Raw genomic sequence first — 22,452 nt, forward strand, 5'->3', positions numbered from 1 at the left:
ATTTTGTTCATCTACCCAGGATGAAGAACCTACAGGCACGTGCCTGATTAGCAGGTACCAGGAAGGGATGTGAAGAGGGAAGTGCTAAAAGCAAACAGAAAGAAGAACTGTGAACTCTAAAATGCAGAGGTGGGAGGTGAGGGTGGGAGCTTTCCAAATAGGAGCCATTTGCATTTGTCCAGGAGGGTTTGGTGTGGAGGCCAGGGAAGAGATGAGCTGAGTGTGTCCAGATCCCTTCCTGCCCACGGGCTCTATGAAAACAGGGGGTCTTGTCCTACCCCACCTGCCCCACCTACCAGTAGCTTGTTCTTGTAAACATATTTCGTATGTCCTGAAGAGTCTTTGATCTCCTTGCTAAAAACCAAGGAGATCTCAAAGAGGAACAAGTGCCGCTCCCGCCCCTTCCGGATCAGAGACTTCGGGTCCCACACTTGAAAGGCATCCTGGAGAATCAACTCCCCCTGCACATCCAAGTTCTCGTCGAACCCTGAAAAAACACCCATGTCCACCCTGTGGAGTTTCTCTACCACCATGTTGCAGGGTGAGTTCCACTCTCTCTTGGAGAAAGGTTTCCCTAATTGTTAGCCCTTGACTCCCACAGGCTTCTGCCTTTTGGATACCAATATAGACAAGTTTATAGAACCGTGATTAGATCTCCCCCACCCACCCATTCCCTGTGCCCAAGTACACTTAAGCTAAGTTAGTGGAAACTCCTGCAAGGGTCCTGTGGGACCTTCCTTCCCAGAACCCTCATGTGGGAAGGACCTGAGACCTCCCTCAAAGGGCAAATCCCATAGCTCTTCCTTCCACATCTCCCAACTTTCCTAACTCACAGCTCTGAGTGGGGCTGAAGACACACATTGCCTGATGTAGTGTCTTGTCTCCGCTGCCTTGGCCACTGCCTTATTTCTTAAATTCCATTCCTAGGACTCTTCCCTTTGATTGTTCCTGCTCAGAGTGGTGCACAGCTTTCACTAGTTTATATTTATACCCCTGTAAGTCCTTATGCAGGTTCTCAAACTTTAATGTGCATTAAGAATCACTTGCCCATCCCTCTCCTCCCAAGAGACTCTGATTCAGCAGCTACAGAGCAAGTCCATGAATTTGGACTTCTGACCACTTCCCAGCCACTGCTGGTGGTCTGCAGACCATACTTGGAGTAACTGGATCTAGACTACAGATTAGGGACAGGCTAGATGAGCTGGGAACTTATGGAAGAAGATACCCAGGATTGCCGGTTAGGTGCACATAGAAAAGAAAGGGGTGGAGAAATTGTGACAATAGCAATAAAGTCAGATGATCAGTGCTCAGTCTGGAGATGATAACCAAGATTCTTTTACTCTAAGAATTAGTGCTTCCTGTGCTACCGGTTGACCAGGAGACCACACCAAGACTCTTGGTGGTGGTGGGTGGGGGGTGGAATGGGATAGCATAAGGTGGAATGGAGGCTAGATGAGAAAAACAGCCAATGTGCTTTATATACTTGCAACAGACTATACTTATTTCCTTTAGCACCTGTGTGCCAGCCCAGACTGGAATGTGAAGTCTTAACCCATCTATCTAATCCCACCTCCATGTGGCTGCTCTGCCCATCTGTTCACAATGTCAAGACCACGTGACTAGAGCCTTGCTCTGGAAGGATTCTGGATTCCAAGAACATAGCTACAGCTGACAAAAGTCCTATCTGGGGCTATCTGACTAGTCTGTCTTAACCTGCTATGGAAGGACAAAAGGCTGGTTGCACAAGAATGTGAATGTACTGAATGCCACTGAACTGCACAATTAAAAATGGTTACAATGGTAAATTTATGTTATATATATTTATATATATTTTAAAAGATGAGCATAATGCTAAAGATAATGGTGTGTGTGTGTGTATAATTAGAATTTCTCCTTATTCTGATTAACAGGAGTGCTGTGGGTCAGGGCTATAGCACATTTATAGCAAAAATGGTGGCCTGTCCTAGACTATCTCATGGGGAATAAGGTGTCCAAATACCTTAAGTGGCTTAGGCCTGGTCCAACTTGGAGGCAGGTGTTAACCAAACTGGTTTGTGGCACTTCTCTTCCGTTCTACCAATGACCAACTAAGGTCTTGCTGTTTCTTCTTTCTCCCAGGCTTATCTGGCCTTGACTTTATGCCACTTCCCTCCCACAGTGCCAGCTCCCTGGTCTTAGGAATGGGGGAAGCATCCCCAGAAGGACTGGGAAGACAGCTACCTTCCAGCATGCTGACATGCATGGCATCATTAGCTTTCTTGGGGACACTGAGCATCACCTCCAGGCCATCCTTGAGCTCCCCTTTCCCTTCTTCACAGCAGGTTAAAAGTTCCTAAGGAAAAAAAAATCCATCAAAATTAGGGTCATTTCCTCAGCTTCCCAGCCCTCCCACCATCCAACTCATTAAGGAAATTATACACCAGCCTCGCTCTCTTGCTATACCCGAGTTATAAGGCAAGTAGGGTGGGGAGGGGTGAGGTATTACTGCCAAAGAATTCAAACATTATTTTGTTTCCAGACTGAGCTTCCTCAGCCCTATTTAGTCTATATGAAGTCAACTCAACCCAATTTTCAAATGACTGGAAAAAAAAAATCAGCAACCAGGGCACTCTCTATCAATGAACTGCTTTCTGGAGAAGGAAGCGGGTAACAGCAAAGCCTACAAAAGAGATATGGTATTGTGGGATCACAAGAATGAGAACAGAGAGGAAAGAGAAGAAAAAGGGAGTGCTGCACACCAGGCGGCCCTCATCTATCTCTGTACCCCTATTTCTAACAACTTATTTATTTATTTTTAAATTGAGACAGGGTCTTGCTAGGTTGCTGTCCTTCCATGTCCCCTTCCCAAGTAGCTGGAATTACAGCTGTGTGCCACCATGCCCAATCCTATTCATAAACTCTATTGCTCTGAGGCTGACTTCCATCCTACGAGGAGAACCTGAGGTCAGAGACATTATAGACTGATAACATTTTCAGAGTTACAAAGTATTTTTAGAATATGTAAATCAGTAGCTCCCAATCTGGGGCCAGTGGGTGGGATTCTAGACTAGTCCTTTCATTGTTAGAATACAAAGCGGTGATGAAGAGGAATGGAGGATTTCCCCTAGGTTATGAAACTCAGAGGAGGCCATGCAGGGGCTGGAACACAGGTCTCCTGAGACCAAGCCCAGCACTCCATCCACCACACCAGCCATCTTTTCCACATCCTTTACTCACTGAGCCCTCCTAGAGCAGACCTTCTCTTACTTCCTGGGGGAAGTGGGGACATACCCTCTCTTTTCACTGGAGTCTTAGTCATCACCAACCCCAGAAAACACATAGAGCATCTGGATGATGGACGTAAGATCACCTCCAACTCTCTTAGGAATCAGACCATTTGCCCATCTAGAAGAATGGCTTTTCATTTTTACTATTCTTGCTCATTTTGATGTTGGGAGAGAAAGATCTGCAATCCATAGTTCTCCTGGAGGGCCCAGGGGCTGGGTGGTTGGGTGGGGATACACTTGGAGCAAAAAAAGAAGTTCATTTGATCAAATCTTGTAAGTATGTTAATGGCAGGCTGGCTGGCAAATATATTCATGACACTTGCCAGCAGAAGAATGCTTATCTACGGAATGCTTTTAACAGAACACATCTTAGCCTGTCTAGGGCTTCCTATGCTAAACAAACCTGGAATCTGTGGCTTTATGGGCATACTTTCTGGAAAGTGTCACATAAACTATGGAACTATCTTAGTAAAATGTGAGTGCACTCACAACTCCAGGGCAAGGGAAATGATGCAGCAAACATCATTTGGACTCCCTGCCTGTTAATTGGGCGACAGAACATTCTGATGCTGCAAGAAAGGCCTTGGGGCCACAATGACTCTCCTGAATTTTCCCCTGATTCATCTCTGCCTTGCCTTGAAATTATTAGTAAATCTTTATACTTGATAGAAATCTGATTAATGAGACTCTGACACAAAAAATCCAGTGCTTTGTGTTATTCTGGATATATTCCTATATGAAAGGAGGGGAGCTGTGAGCATCCAGGGAGAGGTGAACTGCCAGGCACACATATTTGGGAAGTACGAGTTCTCAGCCCCTTTCTTGGTTCATGAACAATGTCATTGTTCAGAAAGTACTTACTTCCACCAACCTGAAAATTTTCCAATGTCTCCACCCCTTTCCTAATTTTAACCCTCCCAATCTTTTCCTCACACATTATCAAAAGAAAGCCCAAGGCAGAACATATGAGAGAAACAAGAAATAGCTTCATGTATAACAGAAAATAGCAATTAGTTTAATCCCCCAAAGCAATTTAACAAGTCTAACAATCTGCCCAACAGAGCCAATAAATTCTCTTTGGATCCTTGCTATAGTTTATGGTAAAGAGAAACCTCCACATTTAATTTAGACTCCAAATGGACAGCTATTGCAGATTTACAGGAAGAATATTGACCACCCCAACTGACATAGTTTTTACTTTCATTCAACACCTAAACTGGTGATCCCCAGAAGATACTGATAATTAGATATCAATTTATTTGCAATAAAACTGACTTAAAGGAGAAAAAAAATCCCATATTATTTATTTCTAGTCAAAGTTTAGCACACTATTTTTCTTTGAATCAGCAGGCAAACGTGCCACCAGCACATTTTAAAGAGGCAAACCTTATCTTTCTTTTTCCCAATAATTTATAATCTTCCTACAATAAAGACCCTGTTACATATTTGTTCACTTCTCAGTTACCCACATAGTACTTCTCCCCAAAACTCTCAGTTCCAGAATGAAGGCCTACAGCCTACTCTTCCAGATATCTAAAGCAATACACAGGGTGGCACATTCCATGTCCATGTCCCTCCCTGGTCCTTATTGCATGAGTCAACCCAGGGAACTTCAGAAACCTAGGGGATTTAAAGGAGAAGAGAAAGGCTATATTTTTCTTAGAACAGCACTTTTTGTTTGTTTTTTGAGATAGGAGCTTATTCAATTGCCCAGGGCAGGCCTTGAACTTTCAATCATCCTGCCTCAGGCTCCTGAGTTGCTGGGATTATAGGTGTGCACCACCACGCCCAGCTCCTAGAACTGTGTCTTAATTGATTTAAGAACAACCCTATCAATTCCTGCAAAGGATTTGAGATATATTAAAAACAAACACACAAAAATCAATTTTAAGGTCTATTAGACAAGAAAAACAATTTAGAAGGGTCATGCATTAAGCAGGGTAGGGAAGGAGAGGTTAATCATGCACAGAAATGCAGGCTGAGGGGAATTTACTATAAGAAACCAGAGTCAAAGGTAAAGAGGAGCCTGAAGCACTAAAGTACTTGTGGGAGAAAAGTCAAAAAAAGTAAAAAAGATACTTTTTTTTTTTTTTGGTACTGGGGATTGAACATAGGGTGCTCTACCACTGAGGCAGAGGCTTCTGCACAACCCCATCGTGACTAGAGGCCCAATTTGAAACCAGACTGTTTTTCAGGTTCAATGAAGCTAAAATGTGTGATATTCAACAGGCATTGAAATGAGCTTCATTTCATCAGATTTTCTCTGAAATTATATATCTTTGAACATGTCTCTTACTATCCCTTCATCCTTTGCACTACAGGAAAAACCAACAAAATATCAAAAGGAGAAAAACTCCATCCTTACATGTTAGGGATTACTACAGATTTATGATAATATCTAACTGCCTCCAAGATCAACTTCTGTTTTTGTGGAAATGCCACATTTTCAGAGCATCACTGTATACTTTATATGAAAAAACTCAAGTCAAATTACTTAGTATTTTATATAATTTGTTTATTTGACTTTAAAATAAAAGATTCTTAAAGGAAATCCAATTCTCTTGGTTGGCTTTGGAGAAAACCCTAAGCTATGGGACCTTCTCAGTACAAGATGCCATATATTCTAATATGTGCCCTCTGACTACTTTCCCTCAATAACTTTATGATCTTGACAAACACAGATTAAAGCAATGATAGGTGCCACCCTGGCCTCCACTACCCATATAAACTGTCCTTAATACTCATCAAAAGCAGAGGCCGCAGGAGGAAGCTGCTCAGGAAGGAGGGATAGAAGAGCTGCTTAGAGCCATCCAGGGCCGGAGGTGACAACTTTTAAAGGTTGCACAAGGGTGAGTGGAAGTGAAAACCAGTCAGAACTTATTCTTGCTTCCTTTTCTCCTCTTCCTCCCCTCAATCAAGAATCTGGAATTCCATGGGATAGGAATAGGAACTGCAGTCAGGAGCTGGCAATGCCACAAGGCCCCCTCCTTGGAGCTCTGCTCTAGGTGGAAGAAGGCCTTCAGGTAGAAGTTTCCCAGCTCCAGGCGCAAAGTTGAGACTCCCCCACCCCAGTCAGAAGTGAGTAGAGGTGACAGAGTGGGGGGGAGTTACCTTCAGGAGCAGTTGGTACTTGGTGATCCTCTGGACTGGCTTAATTAGGTAGGAAGAGATGGAGTTGGCCAGACCGTGACGCTGCTGAATCTCCTACAGGGACGAGAAGAAGGTACAATGAGATGGAGGAGCAAGTGTACGCGTGTTCTAAGAGGTAGGGTAAGAAGAGAGGAGGAAAGGGGAAAAGGTGGACAGTTATGAGAAAATATTCTTGGGTAGGAATCGAGGAAAGAAAGGGAAAAAAGAGAGATCAAGGTGCAGAGATAGAAAAGAGGAGAACTGCTGAAAAGGGAAAAGCGGGTTCATGAGACAGAAGTAAAAAGCAAGCAGAAATAGAGAAAGATAAAAAGTAGAAAAAAATGATGAGGTCAGTCAGGACAGAAAGAGAAAAGAGGGGAGAAGTTGTGGATGTAAGAGAACATATGGGGAGGGGCAATAATGGGATAAAGGACAATGAGAGTAACGGGAAGACAGAGAATGAGGTTCCGATTCCAGCTTTGTGACTCTCACTCTTTATCTGTCCTCAGAATCTTTTAAATTAGCATAAGGATGTATCTCTTTCATCATGCCTCCTCCTTATTTATCTATCTATTTTTTGAGACAGGGTCTTGCTAAGTTGCTGAGGCTGGCCTCGAACTTACAATCCTCTTGCCTTAGCATCTGAGTTGCTAGGATGCCAGATGTGCACCACCGCACTAGGCCCGCCCCTCCTCTTTAAATTTACCACAAACCAACTTAGGATCATCACTTTATTTCTTAATACTTTTTGCACTGTGATCAATGGCACTTCCCTCTTTTCTCAGGTCTCCTAAGCTAGAAAGCACAGTCATTTTTAGTAATTTCTCCTCTGTTTTTTTGTAGGACAAGTCCTTCCTCTCCATTTCTATGGACACCAGCCTCAGCACTTATGCCAAGGCCATGGCTTCTAGCTGCTGTGGGTGCCTCTGGTTTCCCCTCTTATCTATTCTCTAACTTACCTCCAAATGATCTTATACTCCCCAAACTGTCAGAGATATGGAGGTCAAAGAAGGGGATATACTACCCCCTGCCCTCAGAAAGCTTACAGTCCAGCTGAGACTACTCCACACACATAAACTAGAGAATAACAAAGGACCACAGAGGATGTGTCAGAGCCAGAGAACTAAGAGAAATCACTGGCTCCGGAATCGTCAAATGGTCACAGAGGTTAGTAGTAGTAGAGACCAAGACTCACCTGGGGCTTAGACCATAGGTAGAGGTTGTTTAAGAGGAAAGTTGAAAGAATGACACTTTCTAAAGGGAGAACATCAAACACAAAAACGTTCAGGCTGAAATGACCAATATGTGTTTAGATAATGCCTGAATGATACAGAGGATGCATAAACAAACAACAAAAACAGATAAGCAAGGCTAGGTCATTGGAGGACTTGAATTAGAAGAAAGAGGATTTGATGGTAAGTTTTTCAATGGCAAATAGTATAGATCTATTTCTTCTTCTGATGACAACAATATCTCAAAAAGGATAATATGCATCCAATAGCAACATAGGGGTGAAGATTGGGGAAATAGAGACACAGAGACAAACTAGAAGGTTACTTCAAATGCCCAGGTATATAAATGAGAAGTTACCAGGTGATTCAGCAGTTCTTCTCTGAAGTGTATACCCAAGAGAAATGAAAATATATGTTTATGAATGGCCAACTCAAATGTTCATGAACTGATGAACCAAAAACCAAAATATCCACATACATACAATGGAATATTATTTTGGACATAAAAAGGAAAGAGGTACTAAAGCATGCAATGACACAGATTAACCTCAGTGGAAGATGCGAGTGACAAAAGATCCTATGTACAAACTACCTGATTCCAATTTCATGATTTGTCCAGACAAGAAAGAAAACAGATCAGTGAAGGCTTAGGGTTAGGGGATCAGGTGAATGGTGGGGTGTTGGTAATAGCTGCAAGGTGTAGACTTACTTTATGAGGTGATTAAAAGTCTCTAAAGTTTACTGCAGGGATGGTCACACATATCTATAAGCATAATAAAACTTTTGAATTATATATTTTAAATGGGAGATTTGAATGGTATGTTAGTTATATGACAATAATGTTATTATTCTTCAAAAAGTCCAGAAGTGCAATGTGTGGGCTTGCCCTAAGCTACATTTAGTTTAAAACAACAATAACAACAACAAACACTGGGAGAAATAAAAAGAAATATTTTAAAGCTAGATTATAAAGGATTTGCTATGGGGTTATAGAGGAAGGGGAATGAAAAGGATTAAAAACTTAAGTTGTTCCATTTTCCACCAATGACCCAAGAAGGTAGTGATATTTTTACTCATTTGCCTCTTCCCTATAGGTGCTGGTGACAGAGGACTTGTTAAAGGATGCTGATCTCTTTGGGCAAATGAAGCTGTGGGCTTATCTGGGGGCCCTGGTGCCCCTTGGGGGATACAATGATATTTAAATACATGGTTCCCATGCAATGTGCTCACAGTACTGCTGATGCCCTTTCCTCTCTGGGAAGACTGTATGTGGAGCAGAGAAAGAGGTGGCCCCCATCTGCAAGGTCAATTGAAACAGGCTCAGGAAACGCAGGGCACCAGACCCTGTGAGAACCCATGTTGTTCTCATGTTTAAGTTCAAAATTCTGGTTCAGGTGAATGTGTGGGTCTTTCTAGGACTTCAATTTTCTATGTTCTCTTTATAATAATAGATAAGAAATGGCCTTTTAAAGGGTTTGTCACTTTTATAGAATGAGAGCTAAAGCAAATGGTTTCTAGGTGTAGAATTTAGAGAAACCTTTCTAACAAAGTGGAAATAAACTATAAAACTATGCTTTCTGAACGAAAAGCTTTGGGAAAAATCAGAAAGACTTATTGCTGCTCTCTTCATGTCCAGGCCGAATTTGATGAACTGATGGTTTTCTGGCTTCCACTGGCCTTCCCAACTAATGGCATGGCTCCCATTGGTTGGAAATGAGGTGGGGTGGGGTAGTTTGGGAAGAGGAGCGGGAAGAGGAGCCAAAGTCTAAAAATTGACCAGAGAGACTAGGGACTCAAGAAACACAGAACTAAGGTAAATGAAATATAGCATCAGGCATTCAGATGTGTACAGATATGACTGAAGCATACCATCAGGCCTCAGGAGGCTCAGGTGGAGAGAAGGTATATAACAGAAAGGCACATTGTTGGCTTGTCAAAAGGCAAGTGAGTGAAAATGCTGTAACAGAGATAGAAAGTACAATACCTGCATAGAGAAGGAAGGATTTGTACAGGTAATAGCTTTTGGCCTTTGGAAGATAGAATTCTAGAGTAACTGTGTGTGTATGAGAGAGAGAATGCATGAGCTGGAGCACATACATGCACGTGCATGTGAGCAGGAGGCTTGACGCTTCCTAGGCAAGAAAAACAGTGTGAGTAAAGATAAGGACACAGAGTGTTGGAGGCATGATCAGAGCACAAGACTTTTCTTGGCTTTTTCTGTTTTACTCCAGGAATTCTAATTTTGGAGATCAATGGCCATTTCCATATTAGGTCTCCATTTAAAAAAAATCATGTCTGTTTCTCATTTAGCTTCTCCCATCAAGTGTCATTCCTTCACTGAACAACAGCATACTCTTGGAATCAATTCTGCTATAGCAGTGTCAGCCTAGAAAGATGCCCAGAGAAGGCTTATTTTGTAAAACTGAGTATAAAAACCATTTTTCAATGTCTTTGTACTCTTTCTGGGGCCTACCACACTTCTTGCATATAATAGACATCCTAATATTTATGGGAAAAATGAGAGCAAGTAGGCAGAAATATAGACTGATGGCCTTTTAAAATTTCTGAATTTCAATTTTCTATAACTTCTGATATAACTATCAGAATGGCCATAGTCTGTCTCTCACTAAACTTCCCTTTTTCCCCTAATTTCATCTTTCCTTCTAATTCATCTCTTGAATCTTGCAGTCACCCTTTGATTCTGTTCACCGTGGAGTCAACAAGTCATTCTCTTTGGACACCAGCACTGAACAGATGTACTCCATCATCCACCAATAGGACTGTGTTTTTATTCAAAGCCAAAGACTCTGACAAGGACTATCAGCCTTCCTCTTATCTTGGCTTCCACAATAGCAGAAGGGCTCAACATTGGCTGCATATTTCTATCACCAGAGCCTTATAATCCCCATTGTAGCCTAGGCTACATTCAGGCCAATCATATCAGAATCTTAAGTGGGGGGCTCAGGAACCAATATTTTCCAAAGTTCCCCAGACAATTCCAATGTGTATAACTAAAGTTGAAACAAGTGCATTAAGAAATGATTCTCAAATTTGATCGGGCATAAGGAAAATAAAGACACAGGGACATGATGGATCCTTAAAATTCAGAATACTAGGCCCCACTCAAAGCTTCTGACTCAACAGATCTGGAGTGGGATTCAAGAATCTGCATTTCTAGTAAGCACTTGGGTGATGCTGATGAGACTGTCCCAAGGACCACACTTTGAGAACCACTGTATTTGAGAAAGGTGCATATGGAAATAGAAGTAAAACACTTTAACCAATAGCTGCATCATAGAAGCCTTCCTCTTTTGTCTAGCTAGTTATGGTATTGAGGCAGAGAGCCAAATTTGCCTTGTCCAAAGTTAGTAGTTGAGATGGAATGGGATAAAACAAAAGACAAACACTATTTTGTTTTTGCTTTTCTCTATGCTTTTCCATGAGATAAAGGTTTGGAGGTGTCAATTAGAACAGAGGATGGCTAACTAATAATATCCCAGATCAGAGAAATATTTCCACCTGCTTGTCAGTTGGTACAGAATGGGAAACCAGAGCTTACATCAAAGAAGGTGCCGGCATGCTCCAAGATAAGCTGGTTGGAATCAGGCTTGTTTTTACAGTAGGTAACATACATCTGAAATTTGTCTGCCTGAAAAGAACAAAGACAATGATAGATAAGCATTCATCAGTTTCTCCCTTCTGTCTCCTGTGGCTTAGGTCCCGGTGCGGGCTGTACAGTTAAACCCTCAGATACTGATGCCTGGATTTTCTATGGCAAATGTTCTGCACCCATTCCAGCCCAGGCTCCTTAACAAACTTGGGAATGCTTTTCTCCTCCTGTTAGGGAGAAAAAGCTTGCTGAAAATAAGCTTAGTTTAATATTAGTGCTAGAAAGAAGTAGAAAAACTGACTCATGTATCATATTGTATTCTGACACTGGACAGAAATTATTTAGAGATTATCAACACCCTTTTTTGAATTACCCACAATTGTGTTCCCCATCTAGAGAAAGGACAAATTCTGTCCCTTTTCAAGAATGCAAATGAGGTGTGTATCTCAGAGGTAGATCTGCTTGTACCCCAAATGTCTATACTGGTGGGGGGTAGTTTAAAAACAAAACCAAGCCATCACTCCCAATTTCCCAGAGGCAATAATGGTGACCATTTGGGGCAAGGTCTGAACAATGATTCCTAAACAGATTGTCACTTCATGGCAGGGTGAAAATTCATTTCTTATTTCTCTCAGCACCTTCTGGGTTAGTTATACACCCTTTCCACTGGAAAGGTATATGCATTTTGCCCACTAAGTACTTTCCCCAATGGTGAAACACCATGTACTTGGACATTTGAGGTATTCTCTCCGGAGAGAACAGGATAAATATGTGCTCATTTCATCAGACTTCACTATTCTGTATGTTTTATATATATTAACTCAGGCCACCCCTACGCAGTGAGTTCTATTATTTAATTTGATGAGAAAACTGTACCACAGCTTGATTAAGTGACTTTAAATTCCCATAGCTAAAAAGTGGTAGAGCCCGAGTAATCTGACTCGAGGGTTGTGGGTCTGAACCATTGCCGTTCAGTACATTATAAAGCAATAGTACATTATAAGCAACTCTCTACTCTTCATTCTTGCACTGCACTCAGATACTAGGATTATGAGATTTAAGAAAAATCTCCTTGGAGTAATTCTTGGCAGAAACTGTATAATTTATCCAATCACCAAAGGTTTTCTGAAACCAATTTTAGGGGCTATATACTACCTAGGAGGTAAAGCAGCATCCCTGAGAGATAATGATAAATCATACTTATGGTTGATTGTAAAGATAATCCACAAATTGCATGAAACAAGATGCCCCAAATTTCCTCTACTTAATGATCAATCTTGTTTTTCTCTATGTTGGCTGTGCAAGGGATCATAAATTATTTATCAGCATTAACATGAGCCAGGCATTGGCTCATATATTAGAACAAAATAAGATGGCAGTCTGAGACTTTCCAAAGGAATCAGAGTATGCTTAGAAGCAAACATTAAGATTTTATAAAAAGAAAGTTGTCTGGAAGTCAGTCTTGAGCTGTGGCACTGCTGTAATACTTATTTCATGTCAGTGAGCTCGTCAACCTCCTATCTCACTTTAAAAATCTAAAATATAATCATAGGCCTGCCTACTCCATAGAACTTTTGAGAGCATGAACTCTCTGAATTGCAAAGACATTTTGAAAAGCAATTAGCTCATTTTGAGTGCAAGTTATAAACAGGTAATTATCATGTAGTAGAACTCCTGACCCTAGGGAAGAAGTTTCACGTTAGTCATACCCACTGTCCTAAGTGAGCTTCCCTGGAGTTCTTTGCACTCATATCCATGAGCCTGAGCACAGAAAAATGTGCAGTGGGATGTTAATGAAGATTAATTTTTTGGTTTATATATTTAGAACCTGGTAAATTCAGGCCACAGACTTGGCTCATGATGATAGCACCAAAAAAGAGGATAACTAGACATTTGTCATATATGACAAAACTGGGAGGGACACCCCAGGAGCCTGTCCTCTATTAAGGAAGGAAGTGTAACCAGTGGTTAAGGAGCTTCTGAAGTTCTAGTTCCCCAATCCACATCTTGAAAAAAGTAACTAGTGGGCTGAGCTGCTGTGGGGTGGTGGTCTTGTTCCACCCTCCCGATCTCTCAATTTTAGAAAATTGTTAAAGAGAGCTTAAAATGGTGCTTGGACTTGCTGTCTAAGGACTTTCCCGAGGACAGTTCTGCTCCCCAGAGATGGTGCTTCTCACAGATGACCTGATGCTCTCTCTGCAGCCCCTGGTCCTGTGTGAGGCTGGCAGCGACACCATGCCTCTGGTCAGGCATGGAGCAGTGGTACCATGTACACTCCTGGAAATGTAGACAGTGGGAGAGGGAGTTTGGGTGGTTACCCAGGTGACAAAGCAGTGTCCCACGTCCTCAGGCAGCTGCTCATATTTCTCCAGCTCTTTGAGGAAGATGCTGCAAGGGGAGAGAAAGGCTGCATGAGATACTGGTACAGGGGACCCCGTTAAAGGATTACACCAAGGCCAACACAGCTGTAACCTCTCAATTATTTACACATGGCCGTTTGACTCTCTAAGTGATAATGTAGTGAGATGCAGTTTTTATGTTGGAACTAATTTCATTAAAATATATGTTTAGAGCTACTAAGAATTAGTGCTACTTAACATAATATTATTTCCCTGAGGGGTTCACACTTCTTGGGGTAGAACATAAAAAATGAAATATTGTACTTCTGTTGGATCTTTCATTTTGTCAGCAACTCTGTCTCCATTTTTTTACTCAAGTAGTCTGAATATACTATAAATATTTTTTAAAATGTAAATGTAAAAAATAACAAAATGAAATATCATTCATAACTCCAGAGATGAAGTGAAAAAAAAAAAGTTCAATCCTTCAGGGGCCTTGTAATTCTTGGCTTGCTTCTTCTACCAACAACCAATTTGTGCTAAAAACACATGAGTTCAACTTAATGTTTTTAATACAGACATCATTAGAAGGAAATTTAATGGGGAAAAAGTCACAATATATTCTAAAGCTCAACTGAATTACTGCAGAATCATCTGCCATGTGGATATCTACATCATGGCTCCTTTCAATGTTAAGAAACAATAAAGAACGAATTATACGAATTTCAAATTTATGTATTAAATAATTGGTTTAGCCTCTGAGAATTTAAGTCCTAACAAGTCAGCATTATTGAAATATAATTTCCATTTAAAAAATCACGCAAGGTAGCCAGGTACCATGGCTTCCAGAGTCACTGTAGTCCTAAAGACTCAGGAGGATGGAAAGTTTAAGGCCAGCCTTGGCAACCTGTCAGGATCCTGTTTCAAAGTAAAAAATAAAAATAAAAAGGACTGGGCATGTAGCTCAGTGGTAGAGATAGTAAGTTCAATACCTCATACCAAACACAAAACAACAAAACAAAAAACAAACGAAATACACACAAAGTTTTCAAATAAAAAGTAATTACAAGGCTTTGGGAAAGGTAACAACAGATACAGAAAATTCTGTAAACTTTATAAACAGCAATTTTACAGAATCTATCAAAATCACAAACATACTTATCTTTTGACTGCAATTCCCCCCACCTCCATGGTACTGGGGATCAAACCCAGGGCCTTGTGCATGTAAAGAAAGCACCCTACTGACTGAGCTATATCCCCAGGCCATAATTGTGTGATTTTAATTTTGGAAAATTTCCTGTAGTTATATCTCTACATGTGTGACATAGATACATTAATTGTAACACTGTTCACAATAGCAAATCTAGTGTATGAAAAACAAAATATTTAAACTATGGTATCTCCATAGAACCAAATACTATATAGCTGTACAAGAAATAACAAAGCTTTCTGTTTTCATATGGGAGAACTTCAGGACAAGCTAAATGGAAAAAGCAAGGTGCAGAAGAATGTACATAATACTACATTACTTTTTATCTAAGCAGATTATATTCTATTTCCAATCCAAGAAACTAATAAAAGTCCTTGCCACAGGGAACCAGGTAAAATAACAGGGTGGAAGATAGTGTCTGTGAAACTTCTCAATGTCTACTTTTCACTTTAATTTTGCTTTTGTAATCACATGAATGCACTACCTTCAAAAATCAAATTAAAAGATATGACATGGTTCCATGTTATTCCACTACTTACCTCTATTATAGGAAAAATAAATTTTATTTTAACTCACTCCACCTGGATCCTACTGTCCACACATTTTGGTAGTTTCTTATAATTCATTATAAGTGGTTATGAATTATACATACATATATATACATAAAACTTGTGTTCTTCCTTTTGTGACACAAAACAATGCTTTTTTGGAGTTTAAAATATGTGCAATTAAAAAATATCTGGTAGGTCTATTTGAAAGCAAAATTGTTAATAATGGTTGGTGGGATCACAGATCATTTTTATTTGTCCATCTACAATTTAATTTTTTCTATGATTTTTATGATAGTGAAGTAATGAGTATTGCTTGACTAATAAGAAAAAATCATTAAGAAAATTTGGGGGGCTTCCAGCAGTACCTATTTGGTGATAATCACCTTTTCCTGAGAAGTGTACATTTAGAGTATTCTGAATTGACTCACGGAACAGAAGAAATTATAATGCAATATGGGTTTCAGAAATAAAAATACATAGTGCTTAAAATCAATAAAATGCTATACTTATTGCTACTTTTAAAAGGACTACAGGTGACGCATTTAATATCTATTTAATAAGAATTCTTAAAAAAATAGGAAAAAGTGCTATAGCATGTTATAACTGAGGATCAAACTTAATTCAAAGCCCAAAGGGAAACATTCATGCACGCACACAAATATATATATATATATTTTTGTGTGTGTGTGTGTGTGTGTATAACCCATTTTCCCATCTTGACAGCCCTCTTCCTTTCCTTTGTGTCCCCCACCCCCACTCACACCATTTTTAACTAACAACATATCCACCCTTCACCTCCTTTCCTCCTCAGCCTCACAGACACTAAGTGACAAGTCATAAGTTAACTGGCAGATGAGACCAGAGTGGAGTTGAGCCTCCCTCAAAAACTGCCTCCCCCTCTCATCTGCCTACTAAACTTCACTTTTCTCCTCCCTGGGGGCTCTTGTTCAACTGTCCTGTCACCAAGGAAGCCATCTCTGTCTGTAAAGATCCACCCATTATTTAAGTGAATGCCCTCCTTTATGAGGCCTTTCTCTCCGAGACCATTTTCTTTACTTCTTTCAACTGCATGGTTGCCCTACCTCCTCCTTTATCAAAGGTACCTTGTTCTTAGAACTCAGGGGTCAGACAGAGCATGGATGTGATTCATCACCAGTACCAAAGGTCTAGCCCAAAGAAAAAAACCTTAGGAAGATGATCAAAACACATTCCTGGTTCAGCTGCTCACCTGAGTATCTCCCCCCATCCTACTTCTCCAAACTGGTTTTCATCCCTACTGTGCCCTACTCATGCTCCTGGCTGACCTTGGCTTCACCAGAGTGCCCAGCATAGCCTCACACAGCTCTGGTCCTGCTCCCTCAGCCTCAGGCCCAGAACACCAGGCTGGAAGTGTGGAGGCTAATTGCAAAAGCTAAACCTAACAGCTTCCCGCCACGTCCAGAGGGAGAGAGCATGCAGGAGAGGCATCTGGACTTGATTATTGGCCCCTAACCTTCCTTTCCAGTCTTTAATGATAACATATTTATTTCAGGTGTTTATTATAGGTGCATGGGACCTGACTGACATAGAAGAAATAGGTGGAAACATTCCTCAAATTTGAGTATCCACATAAAAGCTGGTTTAGCTGCAAGTCAAATTGGCTGCATTTAGCAGCCACCATGAGGCTCTAGGGAGTAGTTAGGAGAGAGAGCTCAGAAGTGAGACCAAACCCGCAGAATTTGATCTTTATGAGCTGGGGAGGGAGGTGTCACACCCTGAGCAAGGCACTGCCTCCTCTCTGGGTCTCAGTCTTCTTATCCATAAATGGACTTGATTTATGTATTTGATGATTGAGAGGACTCTCTGAGACCTCACAATAGAGATTTTATTAAAATATTATTATTCAGACTCATGTACCACCATGTCACCAAATAACTAAAGAGGAAGAAGCTCAGATTTAATGAAAAGTTCTTAGTATTTAAAGTAAAAGGCTGTTTCAACCAAAACTGCATATTCAATAATCAAGGCAAGGTGAAAAGAAATGATTTTAAAAAATAATTACAAGTTATAGGTTAGGTTTGGGAGATCTATTTAGGAAGTACACTTTTTTTGGCTGAGTGCTCCAGAAAGGCTTACAAAATGCAATAGAAACAGGTATAAGTCTGTGTAGGCAGGCACATTTCATGATCTTTATGTTCAGTTGTAAAGAAAAGAGATGTAGTGTAAATGGGGGGAGGAACAAAACTAAGTATCACTCCACTCTGGGCAGAGGCAAAGCCACTGCCTGTAGATATTAAATTCTACATAATGAATTGTTCTTTACAGAATTTTTGAAGCTTGGCAATATTTCCATTTAATACCTATAAAGTCAAAGTTCCTTAAGACAAATCATACATACTCAAACACACCCATAACTCACACACCTAACTTGGATGCCATTTTTCCAAGTGACATGATTTAGATTGATTAATACTAACTAGCTGAGATATGTTACATATATACCATATAGTCCTTGGTCTAGGTGCTAATTTCCTAGTGACTCAGCTAATTAGGTTATTCAGGTGATATCAATCTCAATCCTTGCTCTCTCAATCTTCTAATGTCCCCCCTCACACCTCTCTCTCCTATTCTCTCTGGAATAGAGGCAGATAACCTGAGCTGCATAGCTGAAATGAGAAAGGGTATGTTTCTCTGATAACACTTAATTGCAACTCTGGAAACAATACAAACAATTGGAGTTAAAAAAGACTCCTTTGATGCTTCTCCAGTTAAGAAGTGACTACTTCAGAGAAGTACTGTATTCCTAAAGAATAAATAGGTGTTAAGACAACTGCATGGTCCTCCCATTAAAAAGTTCCCTATATACTTTTTCATCCAGAATTTCTATTGCTTGTCTAGGAGGCTCTAGTAGTGATGGGGTGGGGGGAATAATATCTAGAGTATTACTTTTTTTCTTGGTCTTGAGACTTTCGTAAGCAAAAAGTGAATTATGACTTGAATGGCATTAGTCATAAATCTGTAAAATGTAAATTTATTTTTAGCTCATCTATCCATCCATCCACCCACCCAATAAATACTAACATTTACTGCATGCCAGGTATTGGGTTATGCAGTGAAAGACATGGTCTCTAAAGGAGTTGACAACCCTTAGATTTTTTAAGTTGGGCCAACTGGCATTTTATCTTTTATTTATTAACAATTTTAGAGTGTCATATGTTCTCCATTAATCAAAATCTGCCTGGCTTAAGTAGAAAGCATACACTAGGAGTACAGTAAATCCTGAATCCCCAGATAACAAAGGAAATTAATATACAGAGTGAGATCCTCAGATGTTCCCTTGAATTGTGGATAATTTAAAACATTAGTTTCTTTTGGTTGATAGCTTTCTAAATACATTATAGAGTTTCTTGCTTTAAAATGCAGAACATACTAATGATTCAGGGTTATTACTAATATCAGTTATTATGCCACACTGTAATAGACTGGTTGTGTTGGACTTTATGAGATAAAGGATGCTTTTGCAGCAATACCCAGCAACCCATGACCACTATGGGTATTTTTTGTTGTTGTTGTTGTTGTTTTATTGCCTTTTTTTTGCCATTTATTTGTTGTCTTTCCTGCTGATCTTACTTTATGCTGACCATTGAACTATTTGCTCAAGTTCTTGATTCTCTAAAGTATTTGTTGTTTCCAAATTATTGTGGGTTTGCAAACTACATAGTCCAGAGGGAAAATGGCTGATAGAGAAGGGCTTCTATGAAAAGACAAAAACTTAATCTTTGTGATATTTCTTTTTGTTGCTCCAAGTATGGTTTTCATTTCCTTTATGTCTCTTCATAATTTTCTAAATAGGTAACATGTGCTTGGTAACTGTGTAGTTGATAGTTTTACTGATTCTTCTTTTACAGAATACAATATTCTATATGGTTTGATTTATAAAGGATTTCTTAGCATTGTATTTTGTAACTGGGAGGTAGATTTTTTAGCTATAAAAAAACTACAAAATTGTTTACCATGGATAAATAGAGTTATATCATTAAACTAGAATAAGAGGCATAGTGCTGCTAAATATTTTGTTATAATTGTTCAATTTTGAAATGAATATTTTCATCCCCAATAAAGTGATTTGGCAAAAGCAGGGCTCACAGGAAGTGCATGTTGTGATCCTGAGACTTCTAGACCTGGTCCATTTGGGAAGATCATGGGGAAAGTAAGACTTGTTGATTAAATCCTAGAGACCATCAGTCAGACAAAATAACATGACTTACCGTGTGCCAGTCTGATGTCTTCTCAGATATTTTGGGGGAAATGGGGTGATACTGAGCTGGGCTCAGATGATGGAATTTGGGATCAATGATCAAGAATGAAGTTATTGGGATCGCATTAATGATAGGAATGAGGACAGAAAACTTCTGTGTCTGGAGATTTCCAGATAAGCTAAATGGGAAGTGTTAAAGTTTATGATTCAAAAAATCTGGGAACTTTTATCAAGTATTCTGGAAAGTCAAAAGGTTTTTTTCCCCCCATATAGAGCTTCCTGCTTTAATAATCTGACAAGGTTAGCATGTCACAGGAGCTACGTATTTATGTTTCTTTAAACTGATGCCATTTGATGACATAACAGGGATCATTTATCATGAGGGGAGTGACTCCCTATCTTTATTTAGAATTTTCAGAACCCAGGATCCTTAAGCACCCAATGCTCACTGGCCTCTTGGTCATTCTTGGCACAAAGCCATATTGAGGTTTCATTTTCCAGAACTGGACTATCCAGTATGGTAATTACTTTCCACTTGTGGCATTAAAAATTAAATTTATTATTATATAAAATTACTCAGTTCCTTATAATAGCCACTCATATCTAGTGGCTACCATGTTGGACAGTGTAGATGTGGAACATGTCCATCACCACAGAAATCTCCACTGGACAGTGCTGCTAGTCCTGCCCCGACACAGCTCTCCATCTGTATACACAGCCTCCTCAGAAACTCTTGGAGCTGGCAGTTCTCTCTCCAGCATCGACACCTTAGCTCAGTAAATCCTTAACTAGCCTGACTCAGCCTTCTCTACAGCAGGCTCCTGAGGGCTAGAAAACTTCATGTCCGTATTCTTCCTGTGTTTTAATATCTTCTCTACTAGCATTCTGGAAACAGTTATTTCCATTGATTGGTCATATAACTAATCATACTCATGTTCCCGCTGACCCTCTGTTTACACCATACATGATTAGTATGCCCTGGAAAAGATTCTCACAACAAGCTGGGAGCTGGAAAAATGGGCTGTGAGGCTTAAGGTCTCCATGATTCTACACTGTATGTTTGGTTTTTTTTCAACAAAACATACAGTGTTGATTGATGCTTTGCCCTATATATTGTCAAGAAATGTGTTGTACTTGTATTTTGATTATTTCTGTTGTTGTTTGTTTGGGGGTAAGGGATGATGGAATAATTGTGGATGGGGAAATATTTAGGTTGAAATAAAACATCAGTGAAATTTGAAAACCCATGATGTTGAATGATTAGCCTCAGGTGAGTTCTAATGTGAGGATTCCCACAGGTGTAAAAGGATAAGCTATTTTTGTTCCTTCAAAGCATGGTAACTATTCTGATTGGGCAGATGAGAATGCTACCTGCTAGGACCCTGAGGATAACTGTGGAGGGGCAGTACTGGACACCTGTCTTCACTCTGTTCTAGAAAGTTTGGACAACTGAGAAGAAAAGGTTAGTGAGAAAGAAGTCTGACAGCAACTGCCTTAGAGAACTAACCAGGTAGGACTGTATCAAGTAAGATTTGTCAATGGCCTTGATCTATTTGTTGGGAAGCTTGTGGTCTGGTATTTGTGGCCCCAGGAGTGCTCCGCTGAACACCCCACCACCACCACCAACCTACTTGTTATGAAAATCGTAGATCTCCTGGATGTTGCCAAAGATGATGTGCTCTTTATTGAGGATCCCAGGGGGGATTTCCTCCACGCCGCTGGTCATTTCCCACAGGTAGGTCTGGAAGACAGCAACAGTTTTATCATTGGCAAGTACACTGCAAGAAATTCAGACAAATAAAGAGGCCCTCAAATGTATGGGGGGAGACATGGACTGGGAACGCATGTAGAGTTCAAAAAGTGAAGTGTTACATAAGTAAAACAGAAAGAAATAAAACCTGAATGTTTCATTATCCTTAACTTTAGCAAGCACATACTCAGTTGCTTGTTACTTATTAAATAAACGTGTGTGGATTTGAGGAGTGAGAGTATGTGTGTTGGGGTGTGAAATTTCAGACTCAATTTAAGTTCATTGAATGTGTCATTCTTTTTATTATGAATTGAAATGCCTTACATACTTTTTTGCAGGGGGAGGGTGCTGGGTTTAGCTCTAGTCTAAGAAAAGTAGACTTCCTTTTGAAAAGCACTTCAAACTCTCATGCAATTACTATTGGCTCTGGAAGAAAAATTTTCCCTTTTTTTTTTTTTTTTGTTACTCTTTGGGAGAAGAATAAGAGCACTGAACTACTCCTGAGGACTTGACAATGGCAAGGAGGTCATTTTTCTAACAGAGCTGTGAACTGATTACTGCAAGACTTACCTCCAAGCACTCGTGCAAGTCCCTGACATAAGCCTTCTCTGTCTGGAGTAGTTCAGCCATAATGAATCTAGAAGGAAACAAATGGGCTTTCAGTCAGTTATAGATATAAAGCCTCCCTTCCTTCAAACTTCACTTCTCTAACCCACATTTATCATTCTTGAGTGTCCTATTTTTCTACTTTATCAAAAAACTCCTTCCCTCTCCTATGGGTCACTCTTACCCATAGGAGCACCACTTGTACTCAGCCAGTTCCATAGTCTCTCTCCCTTTAGTTCACCAGTACTGTGATTCTGTGTTCATAGGCACATGCTCACACTTGTGTGTGTGTGTGTGTGTGTGTGTGTGTGTGTGTGCATGTGTGAGCGTGTGTGCACATGATTCACAAGATGTGGGACTGTTCGTATGCAATCTCACCAAAAAGACTGCTGAATCTCAGCTTATTCATCTCTCTTACAGCTCCCAGAATGAATTCTGTTCAGCAGGGTTTAGAGATTCATACCAAAACAGTACCCAGTACCATAAGTGAAACCAGGCTTAGGCTGAAAGAAAACTTCAACA

At 40.2% G+C, this 22,452-nt stretch overlaps 1 protein-coding gene across 27 annotated transcripts in view; it reads right to left on the reverse strand.

The window, feature by feature from the left end:
- The window catches only part of Kalrn (kalirin RhoGEF kinase), a 626,048-nt gene that overhangs the window by 208,957 nt on the left and 394,639 nt on the right, over positions 1-22,452 (reverse strand). For all 27 annotated transcript variants that reach the window (XM_078044068.1, XM_078044066.1, XM_078044074.1 and 24 more), the window contains exons 24-30: positions 21,895-21,961; positions 21,206-21,315; positions 13,556-13,625; positions 11,187-11,276; positions 6,378-6,470; positions 2,221-2,332; positions 297-487 (exon numbers count right to left, since the gene is read on the reverse strand). In XM_078044068.1, coding sequence (XP_077900194.1) covers positions 297-487; positions 2,221-2,332; positions 6,378-6,470; positions 11,187-11,276; positions 13,556-13,625; positions 21,206-21,315; positions 21,895-21,961 — 733 coding nt within the window. The remainder of the gene's footprint in view (positions 1-296; positions 488-2,220; positions 2,333-6,377; positions 6,471-11,186; positions 11,277-13,555; positions 13,626-21,205; positions 21,316-21,894; positions 21,962-22,452) is intronic.

The sequence above is a fragment of the Ictidomys tridecemlineatus genome, chromosome 3 (assembly GCF_052094955.1).
Source record: "Ictidomys tridecemlineatus isolate mIctTri1 chromosome 3, mIctTri1.hap1, whole genome shotgun sequence".
Taxonomy (NCBI): domain Eukaryota; kingdom Metazoa; phylum Chordata; class Mammalia; order Rodentia; family Sciuridae; genus Ictidomys; species Ictidomys tridecemlineatus.